Raw genomic sequence first — 23998 nt, 5'->3', positions numbered from 1 at the left:
ATACGCATCACACACTCCTCATCACACTCCTCATCCGCTTCACACACTCCTCATCACACTCCTCATCCGCTTCACACACTCCTCATCACACTGCTCATCCGCGTCACACACTCCTCATTACACTGCTTATCCGCATCACACTCCTCATCCGCATCACACACTCCTCATCCGCATCACACACTCCTCATCACACTGCTTATCCGCATCACACTCCTCATCCGCATCACACACTCCTCATCCGCGTCACACACTCCTCATCCGCGTCACACACTCCTCATCCGCGTCACACACTCCTCATCCGCGTCACACACTCCTCATCCGCGTCACACACTCCTCATCCGCGTCACACACTCCTCATCCGCGTCACACACTCCTCATCCGCGTCACACACTCCTCATCACACTGCTCATCCGCGTCACACACTCCTCATCCGCGTCACACACTCCTCATCCGCGTCACACACTCCTCATCCGCGTCACACACTCCTCATCCGCGTCACACACTCCTCATCCGCGTCACACACTCCTCATCCGCGTCACACACTCCTCATCCGCGTCACACACTCCTCATCCGCGTCACACACTCCTCATCCGCGTCACACACTGCTCATCCGCGTCACACACTCCTCATCCGCGTCACACACTCCTCATCCGCTTCACACTCCTAATCCGCATCACACACTCCTCATCCGCGTCACACACTCCTCATCCGCGTCACACACTCCTCATCCGCGTCACACACTCCTCATCCGCGTCACACACTCCTCATCACACACTCCTCATCACACACTCCTCATCCGCGTCACACACTCCTCATCCGCGTCACACACTCCTCTTCCGCTTCACACTCCTAATCCGCATCACACACTCCTCATCCGCGTCACACACTCCTCATCCGCGTCACACACTCCTCATCCGCGTCACACACTCCTCATCATACACTCCTCATCACACACTCCGCATCCGCGTCACACACTCCTCATCACACTCCTCATCCGCATTACACACTCCTCATCCGCGTCACACACTCCTCATCACACTCCTCATCCGCATTACACACTCCTCATCCGCGTCACACACTCCTCATCCGCTTCACACTCCTCATCCGCGTCATACACTCCTCATCACACTCCTCATCCGCATTACACACTCCTCATCCGCATTACACACTCCTCATCCGCGTCACACACTCCTCATCACACTCCTCATCCGCATTACACACTCCTTATCCGCTTCACACTCCTCATCCGCGTCACACACTCCTCATCACACTCCTCATCCGCATTACACACTCCTCATCACACTCCTCATCCGCATTACACACTCCTCATCCGCGTCACACACTCCTCATCCGCGTCACACACTCCTCATCCGCATCACACTCCTCATCCGCATCACACTCCTCATCCGCTTCACACACTCCTCATCACACTGCTCATCCGCGTCACACACTCCTCATTACACTCCTCATCCGCATTACACACTCCTCATCCGCATCACACTCCTCATCCGCTTCACACACTCCTCATCACACTGCTCATCCGCGTCACACACTCCTCATTACACTGCTTATCCGCATCACACTCCTCATCCGCATCACACACTCCTCATCCGCATCACACACTCCTCATCACACTGCTTATCCGCATCACACTCCTCATCCGCATCACTCACTCCTCATCCGCGTCACACACTCCTCATCCGCGTCACACACTCCTCATCCGCGTCACACACTCCTCATCCGCGTCACACACTCCTCATCACACTGCTCATCCGTGTCACACACTCCTCATCCGCGTCACACACTCCTCATCCGCGTCACACACTCCTCATCCGCGTCACACACTCCTCATCCGCGTCACACACTCCTCATCCGCGTCACACACTCCTCATCACACTGCTCATCCGCGTCACACACTCCTCATCCGCGTCACACACTCCTCATCCGCGTCACACACTCCTCATCCGCGTCACACACTGCTCATCCGCGTCACACACTCCTCATCCGCGTCACACACTCCTCATCTGCGTCACACACTCCTCATCCATGTCACACACTCCTCATCCGCGTCACACACTCCTCATCCGCGTCACACACTCCTCATCCGCGTCACACACTCCTCATCCGCGTCACACACTGCTCATCCGCGTCACACACTCCTCATCCGTGTCACACACTCCTCATCCGCTTCACACACTCCTCATCCGCGTCACACACTCCTCATCCGCGTCACACACTCCTCATCCGCGTCACACACTCCTCATCACACTGCTCATCCGCGTCACACACTCCTCATCCGCGTCACACACTCCTCATCCGCGTCACACACTCCTCATCACACTCCTCATCCGCGTCACACACTCCTCATCTGCGTCACACACTCCTCATCCGCGTCACACACTCCTCATCCGCGTCACACACTCCTCATCCACGTCACACACTCCTCATCCGCGTCACACACTCCTCATCCGCGTCACACACTCCTCATCCGCGTCACACACTCCTCATCACACTGCTCATCCGCGTCACACACTCCTCATCCGCGTCACACACTGCTCATCCGCATCACACACTGCTCATCCGCGTCACACACTCCTCATCCACGTCACACACTCCTCATCCGTGTCACACACTGCTCATCCGCGTCACACACTCCTCATCTGCATCACACACTCCTCATCCGCACACTCCTCATCTGCATCACACACTCCTCATCTGCATCACACACTCCTCATCCGTGTCACACACTCCTCATCCGCGTCACACACTCCTCATCCGCGTCACACACTGCTCATCTGCATCACACACTCCTCATCCGCGTCACACACTCCTCATCCGCGTCACACACGGCTCATCTGCGTCACACACTCCTCATCACACTCCTCATCCGCGTCACACACTCCTCATCCGATACACACACTCCTCATCCGCGTCACACACTCTTCATCAGCATCACACACTCCTCATCCGCGTCACAAACTCCTCATCCGCGTCACACACTCCTCATCCGCATCACACACTCCTCATCCGCATCACACACTCATCCGGGTCACACACTCCTCAGCCGCGTCACACACTCCTCATCCGCGTCACACACTCTTCATCAGCATCACACACTCCTCATCAGCATCACACACTCCTCATCCGCGTCACAAACTCCTCATCCGCGTCACACACTCCTCATCCGCATCACACACTCCTCATCCGCATCACACACTCATCCGGGTCACACACTCCTCATCCGCGTCACACACTCCTCATCACACTGCTCATCTGCATCACACTGCTCGTCCGCATCACACACTCCACATCCGCGTCACACACTCCTCATCCGCGTCACACACTCCTCATCCATGTCACACACTCCTCATCCGCGTCACACACTCCTCATCCGCGTCACACTCCGCGTCACACACTCCTCATCCGCGTCACACACTCCTCATCCGCGTCACACACTCCTCATCCGCGTCACACACTCCTCATCCGCGTCACACACTCCTCATCCGCGTCACACACTCCTCATCCGCGTCACACACTCCTCATCCGCATCACACACTCCTCATCCATGTCACACACTGCTCATCCGCATCACACACTCCTCATCACACTCCTCAGCCGCGTCACACACTCATCACACTGCTCATCTGCATCACACTGCTCGTCCGCATCACACTCTCCTCATCCGCGTCACACACTCCTCATCCGCGTCACACACTCCTCATCCGTGTCACACACTCCTCATCCGCGTCACACACTCCTCATCCGCTTCACACACTCATCCGCATCACACACTCCTCATCCGCGTCACACACTCCTCATCACACTCCTCATCCGTGTCACACACTCCTCATCCGCATCACACACTCCTCATCCGCGTCACACACTCCTCATCACACTCCTCATCCGTGTCACACACTGCTCATCACACTCCTCATCCGTGTCACACACTGCTCATCCGCGTCACACACTCCTCATCCGCGTCACACACTCCTCATCACACTGCTCATCCGCATCACACACTCCTCATCCGCGTCACACACTCCTCATCACACTGCTCATCTGCATTACACACTCCTCATCCGCGTCACACACTCCTCATCTGCGTCACACACTCCTCATCTGCGTCACACACTGCTCATCCGCGTCACACACTCCTCATCCGTGTCACACACTCCTCCATCTCCACTCTACCCTGGAATGTTTTCCTCAAAAACCTTAATTTCTTTTCGACCAAAGAAAGAAAGGCATGAACATCTTGAATGACGTGGGGGAGAGTTTTTGGCGTGGAACAACAGGTAAATTAATGTGAATGAAGGGATGTCACAAAAGCACTTCTAGTCGCATTTCACAATAAAACATGAAATTATATTCTGCATAAATTAAACAGCCTATTTTCACACCATTGCTCTTGCATCGTTAGAATTTGCCCCATATTGTCATCACTGCAATGCAACTGATTCTCATTTAAATGAATTATAAATCCTCTGGCTCAAACTGTAGAGCGTGACACTAGCAAGGATCATGAGATCGATTCCCAGGGAAAGCGAGAACTGATAAAAATGTGAATACCTTGAATGCAATGCAAGTTGCTTTGCATAAAAGCGTCTGAAAAATGCATACATGTAAATGAGGATTATCATACATTATATTCAGCATTATATATAATAGCGTTCACATGCGTGTTTAGTGATCATCACTTAATACAGGCGTAAACGGGTGTAATGTTCTGTGATCGAATCACGGAAACCACATACAGAGTCAGTCAGAAATCACATCACGCTCACTCATCAACACTGGATCTGGGTCGTGATGTGAGAAATCACACCAAAAACTCATGAGAATGTTACGAGTTCTGTCTGTGTGTGTGTGTGGATCAGCGGCAGGAACACCTGAAGGGAGCGGCTCACCGGACGCCATGACACTCGGCAAACTGGGCGGCCCTGCAGAGAAGAGCAGAAAACTGCAGAAGAAGTGAGTGACACGTCAATAGCATTCATAGATAATATTCATATTCAATAGTTTCTGAAGGGAAACTGCTTAAACATAGAGAATAGAGATGTGACGGTGATAATATTCTCCCACCGGTTAATCGACTTGTGACAACACTATCGTAGCAAGCCTAATAGAGAAGTGCCTACAGAAACTCTCTGATGCTTTAGTGTGTGCTTCATCATCTTCACTCGACACCACTGACCTGCCATCATGTTCACTCACAGCCACACCGCTTTCTTTTTGCTCACCAGTGAATGTGAAGTGTTGAGGCCCCGGTATACTCAGTGCTTTTTCCTTAGCAAACGAACGGATAACAAATATATCAAAATAAACACAACAAGGAGAAAACAGCGGTTCAGAAAGCATCCGATCATAGTGATTATGAGCTCTGAGATTCAGATCTCCAGTCATGTGACGTCACGTTTACAGTATTAAACATGTTTGAAATCATTAGATTGTTCTTTGAGTATGCTGAAGTATATCGGGGTCTTTATGATTTAAGGCATCGCAGTAGTTCGAGTGTGTTGGTGTCATTATGATTCATGTCTCATTACCCATCAGTCTTGCAGTGGCTCATTCTGGTTGTTTTCCCTCCTCTCTCCTCACACACTCTTTCATGTGTCACTCATAGCCCAAACACAGGGTAAGTGTCCGCAGACCGTCTCGTGTGTGTGTGTGTGTGTGTGTGTGTGTAGCATGAAAACCACCTGCACGTCTCATGCTTGCTGTGATGCGCTTCAGCTCTACTAACCTTCTGACCTTTACAACATTGCACATGGTTTGAGTTGAGATGATAACCACATGGTGAAGGTTTCATAACTGTATTGGTTAACTCCTAGATTTATGCATTGTTTTATTTAGTGATAAAGAAATATCTTTCTTTATAAAGCAGGATTTAATACAACAGCAATTGCCCGATGTGCTGTACAAAGACTAAATCTCTATTATGCAGGGGAGAATTTGAAGAAAGTGTCTCACAAAAAAAATAGTCAGCATAAAAGTGAAGTTGTGCTGGTCTTTTCTCCTCTATTGAGTCGTATATCGAGTGAAACGCTTCTGAAACAAGAGCAAATGTGGGCGGGGCTTGATTGTGTCTGTGGGGAACCGATTGGATGGTTGTGGTTTGCTATTGGCTGAACTCATGTGAGTGACAGGTTGCCCCGCCCTCGTCATCAGAGAAGAGAAGAAATGCTGCTGTTATTCTGTTATTCAAGATTATTAAAACAATGATGTGCACCAATAAATCATTTAGAATAAACACTGCAATATTTCATAAAAACAAGAACTGTTCATTTTGATTTCATTGGGACTTTAAAGCCTGTTTACAGTGAGTGAGTTGGAGTTGAGTTGAGTTGAGTTGAGTTGAGTTGAGTTGAGTTGAGTTGAGTTGAGTTGAGTGGAGTTGAAGTTGAGTTGAGGTTGAGTTGGAGTTGAGTTGGGGCTCCAGTTGGGTTGGAGTTGAAGTTGAAGTTGAGTTGAGGTTGAGTTGGAGTTGAGGTTGAGTTGGAGTTGAGGTTGAGTTGGAGTTGAGGTTGAGTTGGAGTTGAGGTTGAGTTGGAGTTGAGGTTGAGTTGGAGTTGAGTTGGAGTTGAGTTGGAGTTGAGTTGGAGTGGAGTTGGAGTGGAGTTGGAGTGGAGTTGGAGTGGAGTTGGAGTGGAGTTGGAGTGGAGTTGGAGTTCGGTTGGAGTTCGGTTGGAGTTCGGTTGGAGTTGGGTTGGGTTTGAGTTGAGGTTGAGTTGGAGTTGAGTTGAGTTGGAGTTGAGTTGGAGTTGAGGTTGAGTTGGAGTTGAGTTGAGGTTGAGTTGGAGTTGAGTTGGAGTTGGAGTTGAGGTTGAGTTGGAGTTGAGTTGAGTTGGAGTTGAGTTGAGGTTGAGTTGGAGTTGAGGTTGAGGTTGAGTTGAGGTTGAGTTGGAGTTGAGTTGAGGTTGAGTTGGAGTTGAGGTTGAGTTGGAGTTGAGTTGAGGTTGAGTTGGAGTTGAGTTGGAGTTGGAGTTGAGGTTGAGTTGGAGTTGAGTTGAGGTTGAGTTGGAGTTGAGTTGGAGTTGGAGTTGAGGTTGAGTTGGAGTTGAGTTGGAGTTGGAGTTGAGGTTGAGTTGGAGTTGAGTTGGAGTTGGAGTTGAGGTTGAGTTGGAGTTGAGTTGAGGTTGAGTTGGAGTTGAGTTGAGGTTGAGTTGGAGTTGAGTTGGAGTTGAGGTTGAGTTGGAGTTGAGTTGGAGTTGGAGTTGAGTTGGAGTTGGGGTTGAGTTGAGTTGAGTTGGTTTGGAGGTTGAGTTGGTTTGGAGGTTGAGTTGGAGTTGAGGTTGAGTTGGAGTTGAGGTTGAGGTTGAGGTTGAGGTTGAGTTGAGGTTGAGTTGGAGTTGAGTTGGAGTTGAGGTTGAGTTGGAGTTGAGTTGGAGTTGAGTTGGAGTTGAGGTTGAGTTGAGGTTGAGTTGGAGTTGAGTTGGAGTTGAGTTGGAGTTGAGGTTGAGTTGGAGTTGAGTTGGAGTTGAGTTGGAGTTGAGTTGAGTTGGAGTTGAGTTGAGTTGGAGTTGGGGTTGAGTTGAGTTGGAGTTGGTTTGGAGGTTGAGTTGGAGTTGAGTTGGAGTTGAGGTTGAGTTGGAGTTGAGTTGGAGTTGAGTTGGAGTTGAGTTGGAGTTGAGTTGGAGTTGAGGTTGAGTTGGAGTTGAGTTGGAGTTGAGTTGGAGTTGAGTTGGAGTTGAGTTGGAGTTGAGTTGGAGTTGAGTTGGAGTTGAGTTGGAGTTGAGGTTGAGTTGGAGTTGAGTTGGAGTTGAGTTGAGTTGGAGTTGGGGTTGAGTTGAGTTGGAGTTGGTTTGGAGGTTGAGTTGGAGTTGAGTTGGAGTTGAGGTTGAGTTGGAGTTGAGTTGGAGTTGGAGTTGAGGTTGAGTTGGAGTTGAGTTGGAGTTGGAGTTGAGGTTGAGTTGGAGTTGAGTTGAGGTTGAGTTGGAGTTGAGTTGAGGTTGAGTTGGAGTTGAGTTGGAGTTGAGGTTGAGTTGGAGTTGAGTTGGAGTTGGAGTTGAGTTGGAGTTGGGGTTGAGTTGAGTTGAGTTGGTTTGGAGGTTGAGTTGGTTTGGAGGTTGAGTTGGAGTTGAGGTTGAGTTGGAGTTGAGGTTGAGGTTGAGGTTGAGGTTGAGTTGAGGTTGAGTTGGAGTTGAGTTGGAGTTGAGGTTGAGTTGGAGTTGAGTTGGAGTTGAGTTGGAGTTGAGGTTGAGTTGAGGTTGAGTTGGAGTTGAGTTGGAGTTGAGTTGGAGTTGAGGTTGAGTTGGAGTTGAGTTGGAGTTGAGTTGGAGTTGAGTTGAGTTGGAGTTGAGTTGAGTTGGAGTTGGGGTTGAGTTGAGTTGGAGTTGGTTTGGAGGTTGAGTTGGAGTTGAGTTGGAGTTGAGGTTGAGTTGGAGTTGAGTTGGAGTTGAGTTGGAGTTGAGTTGGAGTTGAGTTGGAGTTGAGGTTGAGTTGGAGTTGAGTTGGAGTTGAGTTGGAGTTGAGTTGGAGTTGAGTTGGAGTTGAGTTGGAGTTGAGTTGGAGTTGAGTTGGAGTTGAGGTTGAGTTGGAGTTGAGTTGGAGTTGAGTTGAGTTGGAGTTGGGGTTGAGTTGAGTTGGAGTTGGTTTGGAGGTTGAGTTGGAGTTGAGTTGGAGTTGAGGTTGAGTTGGAGTTGAGTCAGAGTTGGAGTTGAGTTAGAGTTGAGGTTGAGTTGGAGTTGAGTTGGAGTTGAGGTTGAGTTGGAGTTGAGGTTGAGTTGAGTTGGAGTTGAGGTTGAGTTGGAGTTGAGGTTGAGTTGGAGTTGAGTTGGAGTTGAGTTGGAGTTGAGGTTGAGTTGAGGTTGAGTTGGAGTTGAGGTTGAGTTGGAGTTGAGTTGGAGTTGAGGTTGAGTTGGAGTTGAGGTTGAGTTGGAGTTGAGGTTGAGTTGGAGTTGAGGTTGAGTTGGAGTTGAGGTTGAGTTGGAGTTGAGGTTGGAGTTGAAGTTGAGTTGGAGTTGAGGTTGAGTTGGAGTTGAGTTGGAGTTGAGGTTGAGTTGGAGTTGAGTTGGAGTTGAGTTGGAGTTGAGTTGGAGTTGAGTTGGAGTTGAGGTTGAGTTGGAGTTGAGTTGGAGTTGAGTTGGAGTTGAGGTTGAGTTGGAGTTGAGTTGAGTTGGAGTTGAGTTGAGTTGGAGTTGGGGTTGAGTTGAGTTGGAGTTGGTTTGGAGGTTGAGTTGGAGTTGAGTTGGAGTTGAGGTTGAGTTGGAGTTGAGTCAGAGTTGGAGTTGAGTTAGAGTTGGAGTTGAGTTAGAGTTGGAGTTGAGGTTGAGTTGGAGTTGAGTTGGAGTTGAGTTGGAGTTGAGTTGGAGTTGAGGTTGAGTTGGAGTTGAGGTTGAGTTGAGTTGGAGTTGAGGTTGAGTTGGAGTTGAGGTTGAGTTGGAGTTGAGTTGGAGTTGAGTTGGAGTTGAGGTTGAGTTGAGTTGGAGTTGAGTTGGAGTTGAGGTTGAGTTGGAGTTGAGTTGGAGTTGAGGTTGAGTTGGAGTTGAGGTTGAGTTGGAGTTGAGGTTGAGTTGGAGTTGAGGTTGAGTTGGAGTTGAGGTTGGAGTTGAAGTTGAGTTGGAGTTGAGTTGGAGTTGGAGTTGAGTTGGAGTTGAGGTTGAGTTGGAGTTGAGTTGGAGTTGAGGTTGAGTTGAGGTGGAGTTGAAGTTGAGTTGGAGTTGAGGTTGAGTTGGAGTTGAGTTGGAGTTGAGGTTGAGTTGGAGTTGAGTTGGAGTTGAGGTTGAGTTGGAGTTGAGTTGGAGTTGAGTTGGAGTTGAGGTTGAGTTGGAGTTGAGTTGGAGTTGAGTTGGAGTTGAGTTGGAGTTGGAGTTGAGTTGGAGTTGAGGTTGAGTTGGAGTTGAGTTGAGTTGGAGTTGGAGTTGGAGTTGAGGTTGAGTTGAGGTTGAGTTGGAGTTGAGTTGGAGTTGAGGTTGAGTTGGAGTTGAGTTGGAGTTGAGGTTGAGTTGGAGTTGAGTTAGAGTTGGAGTTGAGGTTGAGTTGAGGTTGAGTTGAGTTGGAGTTGAGGTTGAGTTGGAGTTGAGGTTGAGTTGAGGTGGAGTTGAGTTGGAGTTGAGGTTGAGTTGGAGTTGAGGTTGAGTTGGAGTTGAGGTTGAGTTGGAGTTGAGGTTGAGTTGGAGTTGAGTTGGAGTTGAGGTTGAGTTGGAGTTGAGGTTGAGTTGGAGTTGAGGTTGAGTTGGAGTTGGAGTTGAAGTTGAGTTGAAGTTGAGTTGAAGTTGAGTTGGAGTTGAGGTTGAGTTGGAGTTGGAGTTGAGTTGAGTTGAGTTGGAGTTGGAGTTGGGGTTGAGTTGAGGTTGAGTTGGAGTTGAGGTTGAGTTGGAGTTGAGTTGGAGTTGAGGTTGAGTTGGAGTTGAGTTGGAGTTGAGGTTGAGTTGGAGTTGAGTCAGAGTTGGAGTTGGAGTTGAGTTGGAGTTGGAGTTGAGGTTGAGTTGGAGTTGAGTTGGAGTTGAGGTTGAGTTGGAGTTGGAGTTGAGTTGGAGTTGAGGTTGAGTTGGAGTTGAGGTTGAGTTGGAGTTGGAGTTGAGGTTGAGTTGGAGTTGGAGTTGAGGTTGAGTTGGAGTTGAGTTGGAGTTGAGGTTGAGTTGGAGTTGGAGTTGGAGTTGAGTTGGAGTTGAGGTTGAGTTGGAGTTGGAGTTGAGGTTGAGTTGGAGTTGAGTTAGAGTTGGAGTTGAGGTTGAGTTGAGTTGGAGTTGAGGTTGAGTTGGAGTTGAGGTTGAGTTGGAGTTGAGTTGGAGTTGAGTTGGAGTTGAGGTTGAGTTGGAGTTGAGGTTGAGTTGGAGTTGGAGTTGAGGTTGAGTTGGAGTTGAGGTTGAGTTGGAGTTGGGGTTGAGTTGGAGTTGAGGTTGAGGTTGAGTTGGAGTTGAGGTTGAGTTGGAGTTGAGGTTGAGTTGAGGTTGAGTTGGAGTTGAGGTTGAGTTGAGGTTGAGTTGGAGTTGAGGTTGAGTTGGAGTTGAGGTTGAGTTGGAGTTGAGGTTGAGTTGGAGTTGAGGTTGAGTTGGAGTTGAGGTTGAGTTGAGGTTGAGTTGGAGTTGAGGTTGAGTTGGAGTTGAGTTGGAGTTGAGGTTGAGTTGGAGTTGGAGTTGAGGTTGAGTTGAGTTGGAGTTGAGGTTGAGTTGGAGTTGAGTTGGAGTTGAGTTGGAGTTGAGGTTGAGTTGGAGTTGAGGTTGAGTTGGAGTTGAGGTTGAGTTGGAGTTGAGTTGGAGTTGAGTTGGAGTTGAGTTGAGGTTGAGTTGGAGTTGAGGTTGAGTTGGAGTTGAGGTTGAGGTTGAGGTTGAGTTGAGGTTGAGTTGGAGTTGAGGTTGAGTTGGAGTTGAGGTTGAGTTGGAGTTGAGGTTGAGTTGGAGTTGAGGTTGAGTTGGAGTTGAGGTTGAGTTGGAGTTGAGGTTGAGTTGAGGTTGAGTTGGAGTTGAGGTTGAGTTGAGGTTGAGTTGGAGTTGAGGTTGAGTTGGAGTTGAGGTTGAGTTGGAGTTGAGTTGGAGTTGAGTTGGAGTTGAGTTGGAGTTGAGGTTGAGTTGGAGTTGAGGTTGAGTTGAGGTTGAGTTGGAGTTGGAGTTGAGGTTGAGTTGGAGTTGAGGTTGAGTTGGAGTTGAGGTTGAGTTGGAGTTGAGGTTGAGTTGGAGTTGAGGTTGAGTTGGAGTTGAGGTTGAGTTGGAGTTGAGGTTGAGTTGAGGTTGAGTTGGAGTTGAGGTTGAGTTGGAGTTGAGGTTGAGTTGGAGTTGAGTTGGAGTTGGAGTTGAGTTGGAGTTGAGGTTGAGTTGGAGTTGAGTTGGAGTTGAGGTTGAGTTGGAGTTGAGTTGGAGTTGAGGTTGAGTTGGAGTTGAGTTGGAGTTGAGTTGGAGTTGAGGTTGAGTTGGAGTTGAGTTGGAGTTGAGTTGGAGTTGAGTTGGAGTTGGAGTTGAGTTGGAGTTGAGGTTGAGTTGGAGTTGAGTTGAGTTGGAGTTGAGTTGAGTTGGAGTTGGAGTTGGAGTTGAGGTTGAGTTGAGGTTGAGTTGGAGTTGAGTTGGAGTTGAGGTTGAGTTGGAGTTGAGTTGGAGTTGAGGTTGAGTTGGAGTTGAGTTAGAGTTGGAGTTGAGGTTGAGTTGAGGTTGAGTTGAGTTGGAGTTGAGGTTGAGTTGGAGTTGAGGTTGAGTTGAGGTGGAGTTGAGTTGGAGTTGAGGTTGAGTTGGAGTTGAGGTTGAGTTGGAGTTGAGGTTGAGTTGGAGTTGAGGTTGAGTTGGAGTTGAGTTGGAGTTGAGGTTGAGTTGGAGTTGAGGTTGAGTTGGAGTTGAGGTTGAGTTGGAGTTGGAGTTGAAGTTGAGTTGAAGTTGAGTTGAAGTTGAGTTGGAGTTGAGGTTGAGTTGGAGTTGGAGTTGAGTTGAGTTGAGTTGGAGTTGGAGTTGGGGTTGAGTTGAGGTTGAGTTGGAGTTGAGGTTGAGTTGGAGTTGAGTTGGAGTTGAGGTTGAGTTGGAGTTGAGTTGGAGTTGAGGTTGAGTTGGAGTTGAGTCAGAGTTGGAGTTGGAGTTGAGTTGGAGTTGGAGTTGAGGTTGAGTTGGAGTTGAGTTGGAGTTGAGGTTGAGTTGGAGTTGGAGTTGAGTTGGAGTTGAGGTTGAGTTGGAGTTGAGGTTGAGTTGGAGTTGGAGTTGAGGTTGAGTTGGAGTTGGAGTTGAGGTTGAGTTGGAGTTGAGTTGGAGTTGAGGTTGAGTTGGAGTTGGAGTTGGAGTTGAGTTGGAGTTGAGGTTGAGTTGGAGTTGGAGTTGAGGTTGAGTTGGAGTTGAGTTAGAGTTGGAGTTGAGGTTGAGTTGAGTTGGAGTTGAGGTTGAGTTGGAGTTGAGGTTGAGTTGGAGTTGAGTTGGAGTTGAGTTGGAGTTGAGGTTGAGTTGGAGTTGAGGTTGAGTTGGAGTTGGAGTTGAGGTTGAGTTGGAGTTGAGGTTGAGTTGGAGTTGGGGTTGAGTTGGAGTTGAGGTTGAGGTTGAGTTGGAGTTGAGGTTGAGTTGGAGTTGAGGTTGAGTTGGAGTTGAGGTTGAGTTGAGGTTGAGTTGGAGTTGAGGTTGAGTTGGAGTTGAGGTTGAGTTGGAGTTGAGGTTGAGTTGGAGTTGAGGTTGAGTTGGAGTTGAGGTTGAGTTGGAGTTGAGGTTGAGTTGAGGTTGAGTTGGAGTTGAGGTTGAGTTGGAGTTGAGTTGGAGTTGAGGTTGAGTTGGAGTTGGAGTTGAGGTTGAGTTGAGTTGGAGTTGAGGTTGAGTTGGAGTTGAGTTGGAGTTGAGTTGGAGTTGAGGTTGAGTTGGAGTTGAGGTTGAGTTGGAGTTGAGGTTGAGTTGGAGTTGAAGTTGAGTTGAGTTGGAGTTGAGGTTGAGTTGAGGTTGAGTTGGAGTTGAGGTTGAGTTGAGGTTGAGTTGGAGTTGAGTTGGAGTTGGAGTTGAGGTTGAGTTGGAGTTGAGGTTGAGTTGGAGTTGAGGTTGAGTTGAGGTTGAGTTGGAGTTGAGGTTGAGTTGGAGTTGAGGTTGAGTTGGAGTTGAGTTGGAGTTGAGGTTGAGTTGGAGTTGAGTTGGAGTTGAGTTGGAGTTGAGGTTGAGTTGGAGTTGAGGTTGAGTTGGAGTTGAGGTTGAGTTGGAGTTGAAGTTGAGTTGGAGTTGAGTTGGAGTTGAGGTTGAGTTGGAGTTGAGGTTGAGTTGGAGTTGAGTTGGAGTTGAGGTTGAGTTGGAGTTGAGTTGGAGTTGAGGTTGAGTTGGAGTTGAGGTTGAGTTGGAGTTGAGGTTGAGTTGGAGTTGAAGTTGAGTTGGAGTTGAGTTGGAGTTGAGGTTGAGTTGGAGTTGAGGTTGAGTTGGAGTTGAGGTTGAGTTGGAGTTGAGGTTGAGTTGGAGTTGAGGTTGAGTTGGAGTTGAGGTTGAGTTGGAGTTGAGGTTGAGTTGAGGTTGAGTTGGAGTTGAGGTTGAGTTGAGGTTGAGTTGGAGTTGAGGTTGAGTTGGAGTTGACTCAGAGTTGGAGTTGAGTTAGAGTTGGAGTTGAGTTGGAGTTGAGTTGGAGTTGAGGTTGAGTTGAGGTTGAGTTGGAGTTGAGGTTGAGTTGGAGTTGAGGTTGAGTTGGAGTTGAGGTTGAGTTGGAGTTGAGTTGGAGTTGAGGTTGAGTTGGAGTTGAGGTTGAGTTGGAGTTGAGGTTGAGTTGAGGTTGAGTTGGAGTTGAGGTTGAGTTGGAGTTGTTGAGTTGGAGTTGAAGTTGAGTTGAAGTTGAGTTGGAGTTGAGTTGGAGTTGAGTTGGAGTTGAGTTGGAGTTGAGTTGAGGTTGAGTTGGAGTTGAGTTGAGGTTGAGTTGGAGTTGAGTTAGAGTTGGAGTTGAGTTAGAGTTGGAGTTGAGTTAGAGTTGGAGTTGAGTTGGAGTTGAGGTTGAGTTGGAGTTGAGGAGTTGAGTTGGAGTTGAGGTTGAGTTGGAGTTGAGGTTGAGTTGGAGTTGAGTTGGAGTTGAGGTTGAGTTGGAGTTGAGGTTGAGTTGGAGTTGAGGTTGAGTTGGAGTTGAGTTGGAGTTGAGGTTGAGTTGGAGTTGAGGTTGAGTTGGAGTTGAGGTTGAGTTGGAGTTGGAGTTGAGTTGGAGTTGAGTTGGAGTTGAGTTGGAGTTGAGTTGGAGTTGAGTTGAGGTTGAGTTGGAGTTGAGGTTGAGTTGGAGTTGAGGTTGAGGTTGAGGTTGAGTTGAGGTTGAGTTGGAGTTGAGGTTGAGTTGGAGTTGAGGTTGAGTTGGAGTTGAGGTTGAGTGGAGTTGAGGTTGAGTTGGAGTTGAGGTTGAGTTGGAGTTGAGGTTGAGTTGGAGTTGAGGTTGAGTTGAGGTTGAGTTGAGGTTGAGTTGGAGTTGAGGTTGAGTTGGAGTTGAGGTTGAGTTGGAGTTGAGTTGGAGTTGAGTTGGAGTTGAGTTGGAGTTGAGGTTGAGTTGGAGTTGAGGTTGAGTTGAGGTTGAGTTGGAGTTGGAGTTGAGGTTGAGTTGGAGTTGAGGTTGAGTTGGAGTTGAGGTTGAGTTGGAGTTGAGGTTGAGTTGGAGTTGAGGTTGAGTTGGAGTTGAGGTTGAGTTGGAGTTGAGGTTGAGTTGAGGTTGAGTTGGAGTTGAGGTTGAGTTGGAGTTGAGGTTGAGTTGGAGTTGAGTTGGAGTTGGAGTTGAGTTGGAGTTGAGTTGGAGTTGAGTTGGAGTTGAGTTGGAGTAAGGGTCTCAGTCCTGGACCGGATGCTTCTCTTCATTCTTCAGCATGGCTGAGAGACTCATGATGTCATGCATGTTTGTGTGCATTATTCCTTCATCTACACACAGCATCTGCGTATTTAATGCTGTGGCAAACCTGCAGTATTGTGGCGTTGTTTTGAACGCATTCACATCGTCAGGTATCACAGGTATTCATGCTGCTTACTCTGCATTTTGAGTAGGGCTGCACGATTATGACAAAATTCATAATTGTCTATTATTCCTTTGAAATTGTAATTGCGATTTATTAATTACGATCATCACAATTTACATTGATTGATGTTTTAAATAGCTTTATACCATGTTTAACCCTCTGGGCTTCTTCGTATTATAGTCACACTTAGCTTCCTCCCGCCCGAAAACGGGCGAAGCCTTAAAATCTTACTTTACTTTTTCCCAGGATAACCAATCAAATATATTTTTGTTCTATAATGTTTTCTGATTATTATTTAGAATTTTTGGAATTTTTTATGATATTTTGCATCAATTATATAATTTTTATGAGCTATTTTTTCCATTAGAATTAATATATTATTTTTTATTTTTTTTATTTTTTTTTATTTTTCAATAAATGCAACATTTCACATCAAAATAGAGTGCAGGCCTAAAAAAAAAAAAAATTTCAACTGAGAAGAGCGCCATCTAGTGGCTTCAAAATGTATTAATTTGTGTCATGTCCTATAACCGCCTATAGGCGGCCTATAGCTTTTTTTATTTATTTATTTGATTTATTCCCATTCGGAAAGAAAAAAAATTATTACTAAGCAACCACTGAATGGAACAACACAAATTATATATCATTTTAAAGCTTAGGATCTCAGATTTTTAATGCATCTAATTACATTTATTAACTCCTAACGAGTGCTGAGTAATCCCTCTAAAACCGAGTGTACCGCCAGCAGGCGCCACCTAGCTGCGAAAATATTCTTTACCATATTTTTAAAAAATCTTGCCTTGATTAACACAAAGTTGATGTCATTTGAAAGCTTAGAGTCTGAACTTTACACAGAATGTATCCACTTTGAAAAACTCTTAAGTATTGCTGAGTTATTTGCTGATAAATAGAATTTCTTTTTTTTCATAATCTATAAAATAATGTACTGCAATGTGTCAAAAACATCATACAGCTCATGAAACATTCTCAGATAATTGAAAATGGCACTTCATTTTTTACAGCATATTATTACAATTAAAATGAGCCCAAAATTAACATAATCTATTGCTTTTATGACAAGATATTCTTCATGGAGAAAAAATTGCCCATGAGGGGGTGTCAAAGACTGTACAAAAAGGCTATCTCTTTTCCAAATGCTGTAACTTTTGATTCCTTTGTCCAAAAATTATTATTTTTTTATCCAGATACAGGTAACGTGTAGGGGGACTTCACTAAAAAAGAATTTTCCTCCTACCTTATTTCCTTCCTGAGTTATTCCATGACAAATAAGAAAGATATGCAAAATCATAATAAAAATTATATATATATATTGTCTTTTATCCGCTGTTTCTTGGCAGGACAATGTCCAAATGTAATGTAATTTATATTTTCAAAAAATTTAAAAAGAGTTCTTTCAAACGATACCTACCTTTTGACTCTCCTTGCTATAGTTTTGGAGTTATTATGATTATATCATTTTTATATAGTTTGGGGCAAAATTAGCTGTTTCAGTCTTACCAGTTCATTTCTCTGTGTGTGTGTGTGTGTTTGTGTGTGTAGGTGTGTGTGTGTGGGGGGGAGGGTGTCTTATTTGCACTCTTGATGTTCTAGAGTGTCACCCCTTCATTGCTGTACACTTTTTTTCAGCACAGTGGCTGATCTGTAGCTTGTACCACCAAAAGTTTCTCTGAGTTTTCCTATTTTTTCGTATTTCCCATTCATTTCCTATGTCGCCCGTTTTCGGGCGGGAGGAAGCTAAGTGTGACTTTTTTTTTTACGACCCTTTAACATATCAGAATCATCTCCTTGATTTTTTTGTGTGTTCATATAGGTAATAAAACAAAAGTCACCAAGTTTCACCCCCATCCGATGAAGCAAAAAAATTAAACAATTTGAAACGTTCAAGTTTTCGCCCGTTTTCGGGCGAAGAAGCCCATTAAAGCAACTTCATGCCATATTTTTATATAAAAATGTAAAAAAACAAGCTGAAAACACTCTTCCTGAAAAACTTTTATTGCTTTTCTCGTACTCCATCAAGGATGAGTTAAACTGATCAAAAGTTACAGTAAAGACATTTATAATGTTAGAAAATATTCAATTTTAAATAAATGTTGTTCTTTTGAACTTTCTATTCATCAAAGAATTTTGGAAAAAAATTGTACACAACTGTTGTCAACATTGATAATAATAATGAATGTTTTTTGAGCATAAAATCAGCACATTAGAATTATTTCTGAAGGATCATGTGACACTGAAGACTGGAGTAATGATGTTGAAAATTCAGCTTTCATCTGAGGAATAAATTACATTTTAAAATATATTAATTTAGAAAACAGTCATTTTAAATTGTCATAATATTTCATATAATTTTTTTTTTTATTGTTTTTTTTTATCAAATAAATGCAGCCTTGGTGAGCAGAAGAGACTTCTTTTAAAAACATAAAAAATCTTACCGATCTAAAACTTTTGACCAGTAGTGTGTGTGTATATATATATATATATATATGCTATATATATATATATATATATATATATATATATATATATATATATATAGCAACTGCATGCCATATTTTTATATAAAAATGTAAAAAACAAGCTGAAAACACTCTTCCTGAAAAACTTTTATTGCTTTTCTCGTACTCCATCAAGGATGAGTGAAGCACCATATATATTCTTATGGTGGATTCTGATATATATATATATATATATATATATATATATATATATATATATATATATATATATATATATATATATATATATAAATAAATAAAACACTGAAGTTGTTGCATGCTAAACTGTTCAATCACTGAATGCATTATAATCCAGGAATGAATTTAAAAAACCCTGGTCTACATATTATTAGCCAAGTACATATGATATTGCAATGAAATAATAATGGTATTATGTGTACATTTTTAGCTAAATGAATATTAAGTAATAGCAGGCTACTCACCAATTGCTAGGTGCAGCCTGTCCAAAACACTGAAGTCTGCTCCACTTATTAATAGCAACAGCGTTCACTATATTTGCTGCATTGTCTGTTGTGACACAGACTTGTTGCTCCTCCTTTAAATCCCAGGCACCCAGCATCTCTTTCAATCCTTGAGCAATCGCATCCCCGGTATGATCTTGCGGAAAATAGAACGTTTGCAAGCATCTGGTTTTGAGTTGAAACTCGTCATCAATGTAATGAACTGTAAGGCTCATATATGGTTCCATAGTTCTACTCGACCATAAATCAGTCGTGGTGGAATAGAACTCAATTTTCTGCAGATCTGATTCAATGCTTTCCCGGCATTTTGAATAAAGCAAAGGTAGCGCAACTTGAGAAAAATAATTGCGGGAGGGGATGACGTATCTCTTGTCCAGTGTGTTTATGAGTTTTTTAAACGGAGTAGCACAAAACAACGATTTCGTGATGGGTATCTGTGTTGCAGTTCTCGCATCACTTGGTGCTTTTTTTTTTACGCTGAGACACTCCTCGTATTGCACTCTGGTTGAATTTTAAATGGTTGTATAAATTTGTGGTGTTGCTTGATGGTGCAGAAACAGTTGTTCGACACAACTTACACAGTATAACACGCTGCTCGACATCATCCCTAGTGAATCCGAAATAATTCCACACCACTGATGTAGCTTTTCTTTTTGGTTCTAATGGTGGATTCTGAGAGGAATATTTGTCTCAGTGCGTACAAACAGGTCGAAGATTCACCTTCTATCACAAAAGAAACCTTACATGGATAATTCACCCAAACATCTCTTTAACTCTCCCTTTATAATTAAAAATAAAAACATAATATAAATAAAGTAGTTAAAGTTAATTAAATTAGCTTATTAACCTTTAATACCATAATTGGTAATGCAATGGTTGAATCCCTGGTTGTTCTGGCGATGTTTTGATGATTTGTTGGTGGAAGTTCTTTCTCTCAAAACTCTTCTGCTAATCCAGCTGCCGTTTCCTCACATCTGTACATGTGCTGTTCTCTGAATGTTTCATATTACTGCATATCATCATTCTTACATATGTTTGGCCCATAACACAAGCTCTTTGCACATACATGCGTGTTCATAATGTTTTCTCTGTGTTTCCAGACACGAGTTGCTGGAGGAAGCATGTCGGCAGGGTCTTCCCTTCGCTCAGTGGGACGGTCCCACCGTTGTGGTGTGGCTCGAGGTACCACACACTCTTCACCTGTCCACACGCTCTTCACCTGTCCACACGCTCTTCACCTGTCCACACGCTCTTCACCTGTCCACACCTGTCCACACGCTCTTCACCTGTCCACACGCTCTTCACCTGTCCACACACTCTTCACCTGTCCACACACTCTTCACCTCTCCACACGCTCTTCACCTGTCCACACGCTCTTCACCTGTCCACACGCTCTTCACCTGTCCACACGCTCTTCACCTGTCCACACGCTCTTCACCTGTCCACACGCTCTTCACCTGTCCACACACTCCTCACCTGTCCACACACTCCTGTCCACACGCTCCTCACCTGTCCACACGCTCTTCACCTGTCCACACGCTCTTCACCTGTCCACACACTCCTCACCTGTCCACACACTCCTGTCCACACACTCTTCACCTGTCCACACGCTCTTCACCTGTCCACACGCTCTTCACCTGTCCACACGCTCTTCACCTGTCCACACGCTCTTCACCTGTCCACACACTCTTCACCTGTCCACACGCTCTTCACCTGTCCACACGCTCTTCACCTGTCCACACGCTCTTCACCTGTCCACACGCTCTTCACCTGTCCACACGCTCTTCACCTGTCCACACGCTCTTCACCTGTCCACACGCTCCTCACCTGTCCACACACTCTTCACCTGTCCACACGCTCTTCACCTGTCCACACGCTCTTCACCTGTCCACACACTCCTCACCTGTCCACACACTCCTGTCCACACGCTCCTCACCTGTCCACACGCTCTTCACCTGTCCACACGCTCTTCACCTGTCCACACGCTCTTCACCTGTCCACACACTCCTCACCTGTCCACACACTCCTGTCCACACACTCTTCACCTGTCCACACGCTCTTCACCTGTCCACACGCTCTTCACCTGTCCACACGCTCCTCACCTGTCCACACGCTCTTCACCTGTCCACACGCTCTTCACCTGTCCACACGCTCTTCACCTGTCCACACACTCCTGTCCACACACTCTTCACCTGTCCACACGCTCTTCACCTGTCCACACGCTCTTCACCTGTCCACACGCTCTTCACCTGTCCACACGCTCTTCACCTGTCCACACACTCTTCACCTGTCCACACACTCCTCACCTGTCCACACACTCCTGTCCACACGCTCTTCACCTGTCCACACGCTCTTCACCTGTCCACACGCTCTTCACCTGTCCACACGCTCTTCACCTGTCCACACGCTCTTCACCTGTCCACACGCTCCTCACCTGTCCACACGCTCCTCACCTGTCCACACGCTCTTCACCTGTCCACACGCTCTTCACCTGTCCACACGCTCTTCACCTGTCCACACGCTCTTCACCTGTCCACACGCTCTTCACCTGTCCACACGCTCCTCACCTGTCCACACGCTCCTCACCTGTCCACACACTCTTCACCTGTCCACACACTCCTGTCACCTGTCCACACACTCTTCACCTGTCCACACGCTCTTCACCTGTCCACACGCTCTTCACCTGTCCACACGCTCCTCACCTGTCCACACGCTCCTCACCTGTCCACACGCTCTTCACCTGTCCACACGCTCTTCACCTGTCCACACGCTCTTCACCTGTCCACACGCTCTTCACCTGTCCACACACTCTTCACCTGTCCACACACTCCTGTCACCTGTCCACACACTCTTCACCTGTCCACACACTCTTCACCTGTCCACACACTCTTCACCTGTCCACACGCTCTTCACCTGTCCACACACTCCTATCACCTGTTCACACACTCTTCTCCTGTCCACACACTCTTCACCTCTTCACCTGTCCACACACTCCTGTCACCTGTCCACACACTCTTCACCTGTCCACACACTCTTCACCTGTCCACACACTCTTCACCTGTCCACACGCTCTTCACCTGTCCACACACTCCTATCACCTGTTCACACACTCTTCTCCTGTCCACACACTCTTCACCTCTTCACCTGTCCACACACTCTTCACCTGTCCACACGCTCTTCACCTGTCCACACACTCCTATCACCTGTTCACACACTCTTCTCCTGTCCACACACTCTTCACCTGTCCACACACTCCTGTCACCTGTCCACACTCTCTTCACCTGTCCACACACTCCTGTCACCTGTCCACACACTCTTCACCTGTCCACACACTCTTCACCTCTTCACCTGTCCACACACTCTTCACCTGTCCACACACTCTTCACCTGTCCACACACTCTTCACCTCTTCACCTGTCCACACACTCTTCACCTGTCCACACACTCTTCACCTGTCCACATACTCTTCACCTGTCCACACACTCCTCTCACCTGTCCACACGCTCTTCACCTGTCCACACACTCCTCTCATCTGTCCACACACACTCCTCACCCGTCCACGCACTCCTCACCTGTCCACTCACTCCTCATCCGTCCACGCACTCCTCGCCTGTCCACACACTCCTCGCCTGTCCACGCACTCCTCACCTGTCCACACACTCACCTGTCCACACACTCCTCACCTGTCCACACACTCCTCACCTGTCCACACACTCACCTGTCCACACACTCCTCACCTGTCCACGCACTCCTCACCTGTCCACTCACTCCTCATCCGTCCACGCACTCCTCGCCTGTCCACGCACTCCTCGCCTGTCCACGCACTCCTCATCCGTCCACGCACTCCTCGCCTGTCCACACACTCCTCACCTGTCCACTCACTCCTCATCCGTCCACTCACTCCTCATCCGTCCACGCACTCCTCGCCTGTCCACACACTGCTCGCCTGTCCACACACTCCTCACCTGTCCACACACTCCTCGCCTGTCCACGCACTCCTCGCCTGTCCACGCACTCCTCACCTGTCCACTCACTCCTCATCCGTCCACGCACTCCTCGCCTGTCCACACACTCCTCGCCTGTCCACACACTCCTCACCTGTCCACACACTCACCTGTCCACACACTCCTCACCTGTCCACACACTCCTCACCTGTCCACACACTCCTCACCTGTCCACACACTCACCTGTCCACGCACTTCTCACCTGTCCACGCACTCCTCACCTGTCCACGCACTCCTCACCTGTCCACGCACTCCTCACCTGTCCACACACTCACCTGTCCACACACTTCTCACCTGTCCACACACTTCTCACCTGTCCACGCACTCCTCACCTGTCCACACACTCACCTCACCTGTCCACGCACTCCTCACCTGTCCACGCACTCACCTGTCCATGCACTCCTCACCTGTCCACACACTCACCTGTCCATGCACTCCTCACCTGTCCACACACTCACCTGTCCACACTCACCTCTCCTGTCCACACACTCGCCTGTCCACACACTCACCTGTCCACACACTCCTCACCTGTCCACACACTCACCTCTCCTGTCCACACACTCCTCACCTGTCCACACACTCATCTCTCCTGTCCACACACTCACCTCACCTGTCCACACACTCACCTCTCCTGTCCACACACTCCTCACCTGTCCACACTCACCTCTCCTGTCCACACACTCACCTGTCCACACTCACCTCTCCTGTCCACACACTCACCTGTCCACACTCACCTCTCCTGTCCACACACTCGCCTGTCCACACACTCACCTGTCCACACACTCCTCACCTGTCCACACACTCACCTCTCCTGTCCACACACTCCTCACCTGTCCACACACTCACCTCTCCTGTCCACACACTCCTCACCTGTCCACACACTCACCTCTCCTGTCCACACACTCACCTCACCTGTCCACACACTCACCTCTCCTGTCCACACACTCCTCACCTGTCCACACACTCCTCACCTGTCCACACACTCACCTCTCCTGTCCACACACTCACCTCTCCTGTCCACACACTCCTCACCTGTCCACACACTCCTCACCTGTCCACACACTCACCTGTCCACACTCACCTCTCCTGTCCACACACTCACTTCTCCTGTCCACACACTCACCTGTCCACACACTCACCTGTCCACACACTCACCTCTCCTGTCCACACACTCCTCACCTGTCCACACACTCACCTCTCCTGTCCACACACTCCTCACCTGTCCACACACTCACCTCTCCTGTCCACACACTCACCTCACCTGTCCACACACTCACCTCTCCTGTCCACACACTCCTCACCTGTCCACACACTCCTCACCTGTCCACACACTCACCTCTCCTGTCCACACACTCCTCACCTGTCCACACGCTCTTCACCTGTCCACACACTCCTCATCTGTCCACACACTCCTCACCTGTCCACACACTCACCTGTCCACACACTCACCTGTCCACACACTCACCTGTCCACACACTCACCTCTCCTGTCCACACACTCCTCACCTGTCCACACACTCACCTCTCCTGTCCACACACTCCTCACCTGTCCACACACTCCTCACCTGTCCACACACTCACCTCACCTGTCCACACACTCACCTCTCCTGTCCACACACTCACCTCACCTGTCCACACACTCACCTCTCCTG

The 23998-nt window shown here is 47.3% G+C and overlaps 1 protein-coding gene across 2 annotated transcripts in view; it reads left to right on the top strand.

Moving 5' to 3' along the window:
* ppfia1 (PTPRF interacting protein alpha 1) overlaps positions 1-23998 on the top strand; it is a 119720-nt gene that overhangs the window by 68802 nt on the left and 26920 nt on the right. For both annotated transcript variants that reach the window (XM_081372567.1, XM_081372568.1), the window contains exons 19-20: positions 4878-4971; positions 19445-19526. In XM_081372567.1, coding sequence (XP_081228693.1) covers positions 4878-4971; positions 19445-19526 — 176 coding nt within the window. The remainder of the gene's footprint in view (positions 1-4877; positions 4972-19444; positions 19527-23998) is intronic.

This window comes from Scardinius erythrophthalmus, assembly GCF_964197995.2.
Source record: "Scardinius erythrophthalmus genome assembly, chromosome: 8".
Lineage (NCBI taxonomy): Eukaryota > Metazoa > Chordata > Actinopteri > Cypriniformes > Leuciscidae > Scardinius > Scardinius erythrophthalmus.
This window is presented reverse-complemented; position numbering and strand designations above follow the sequence as displayed.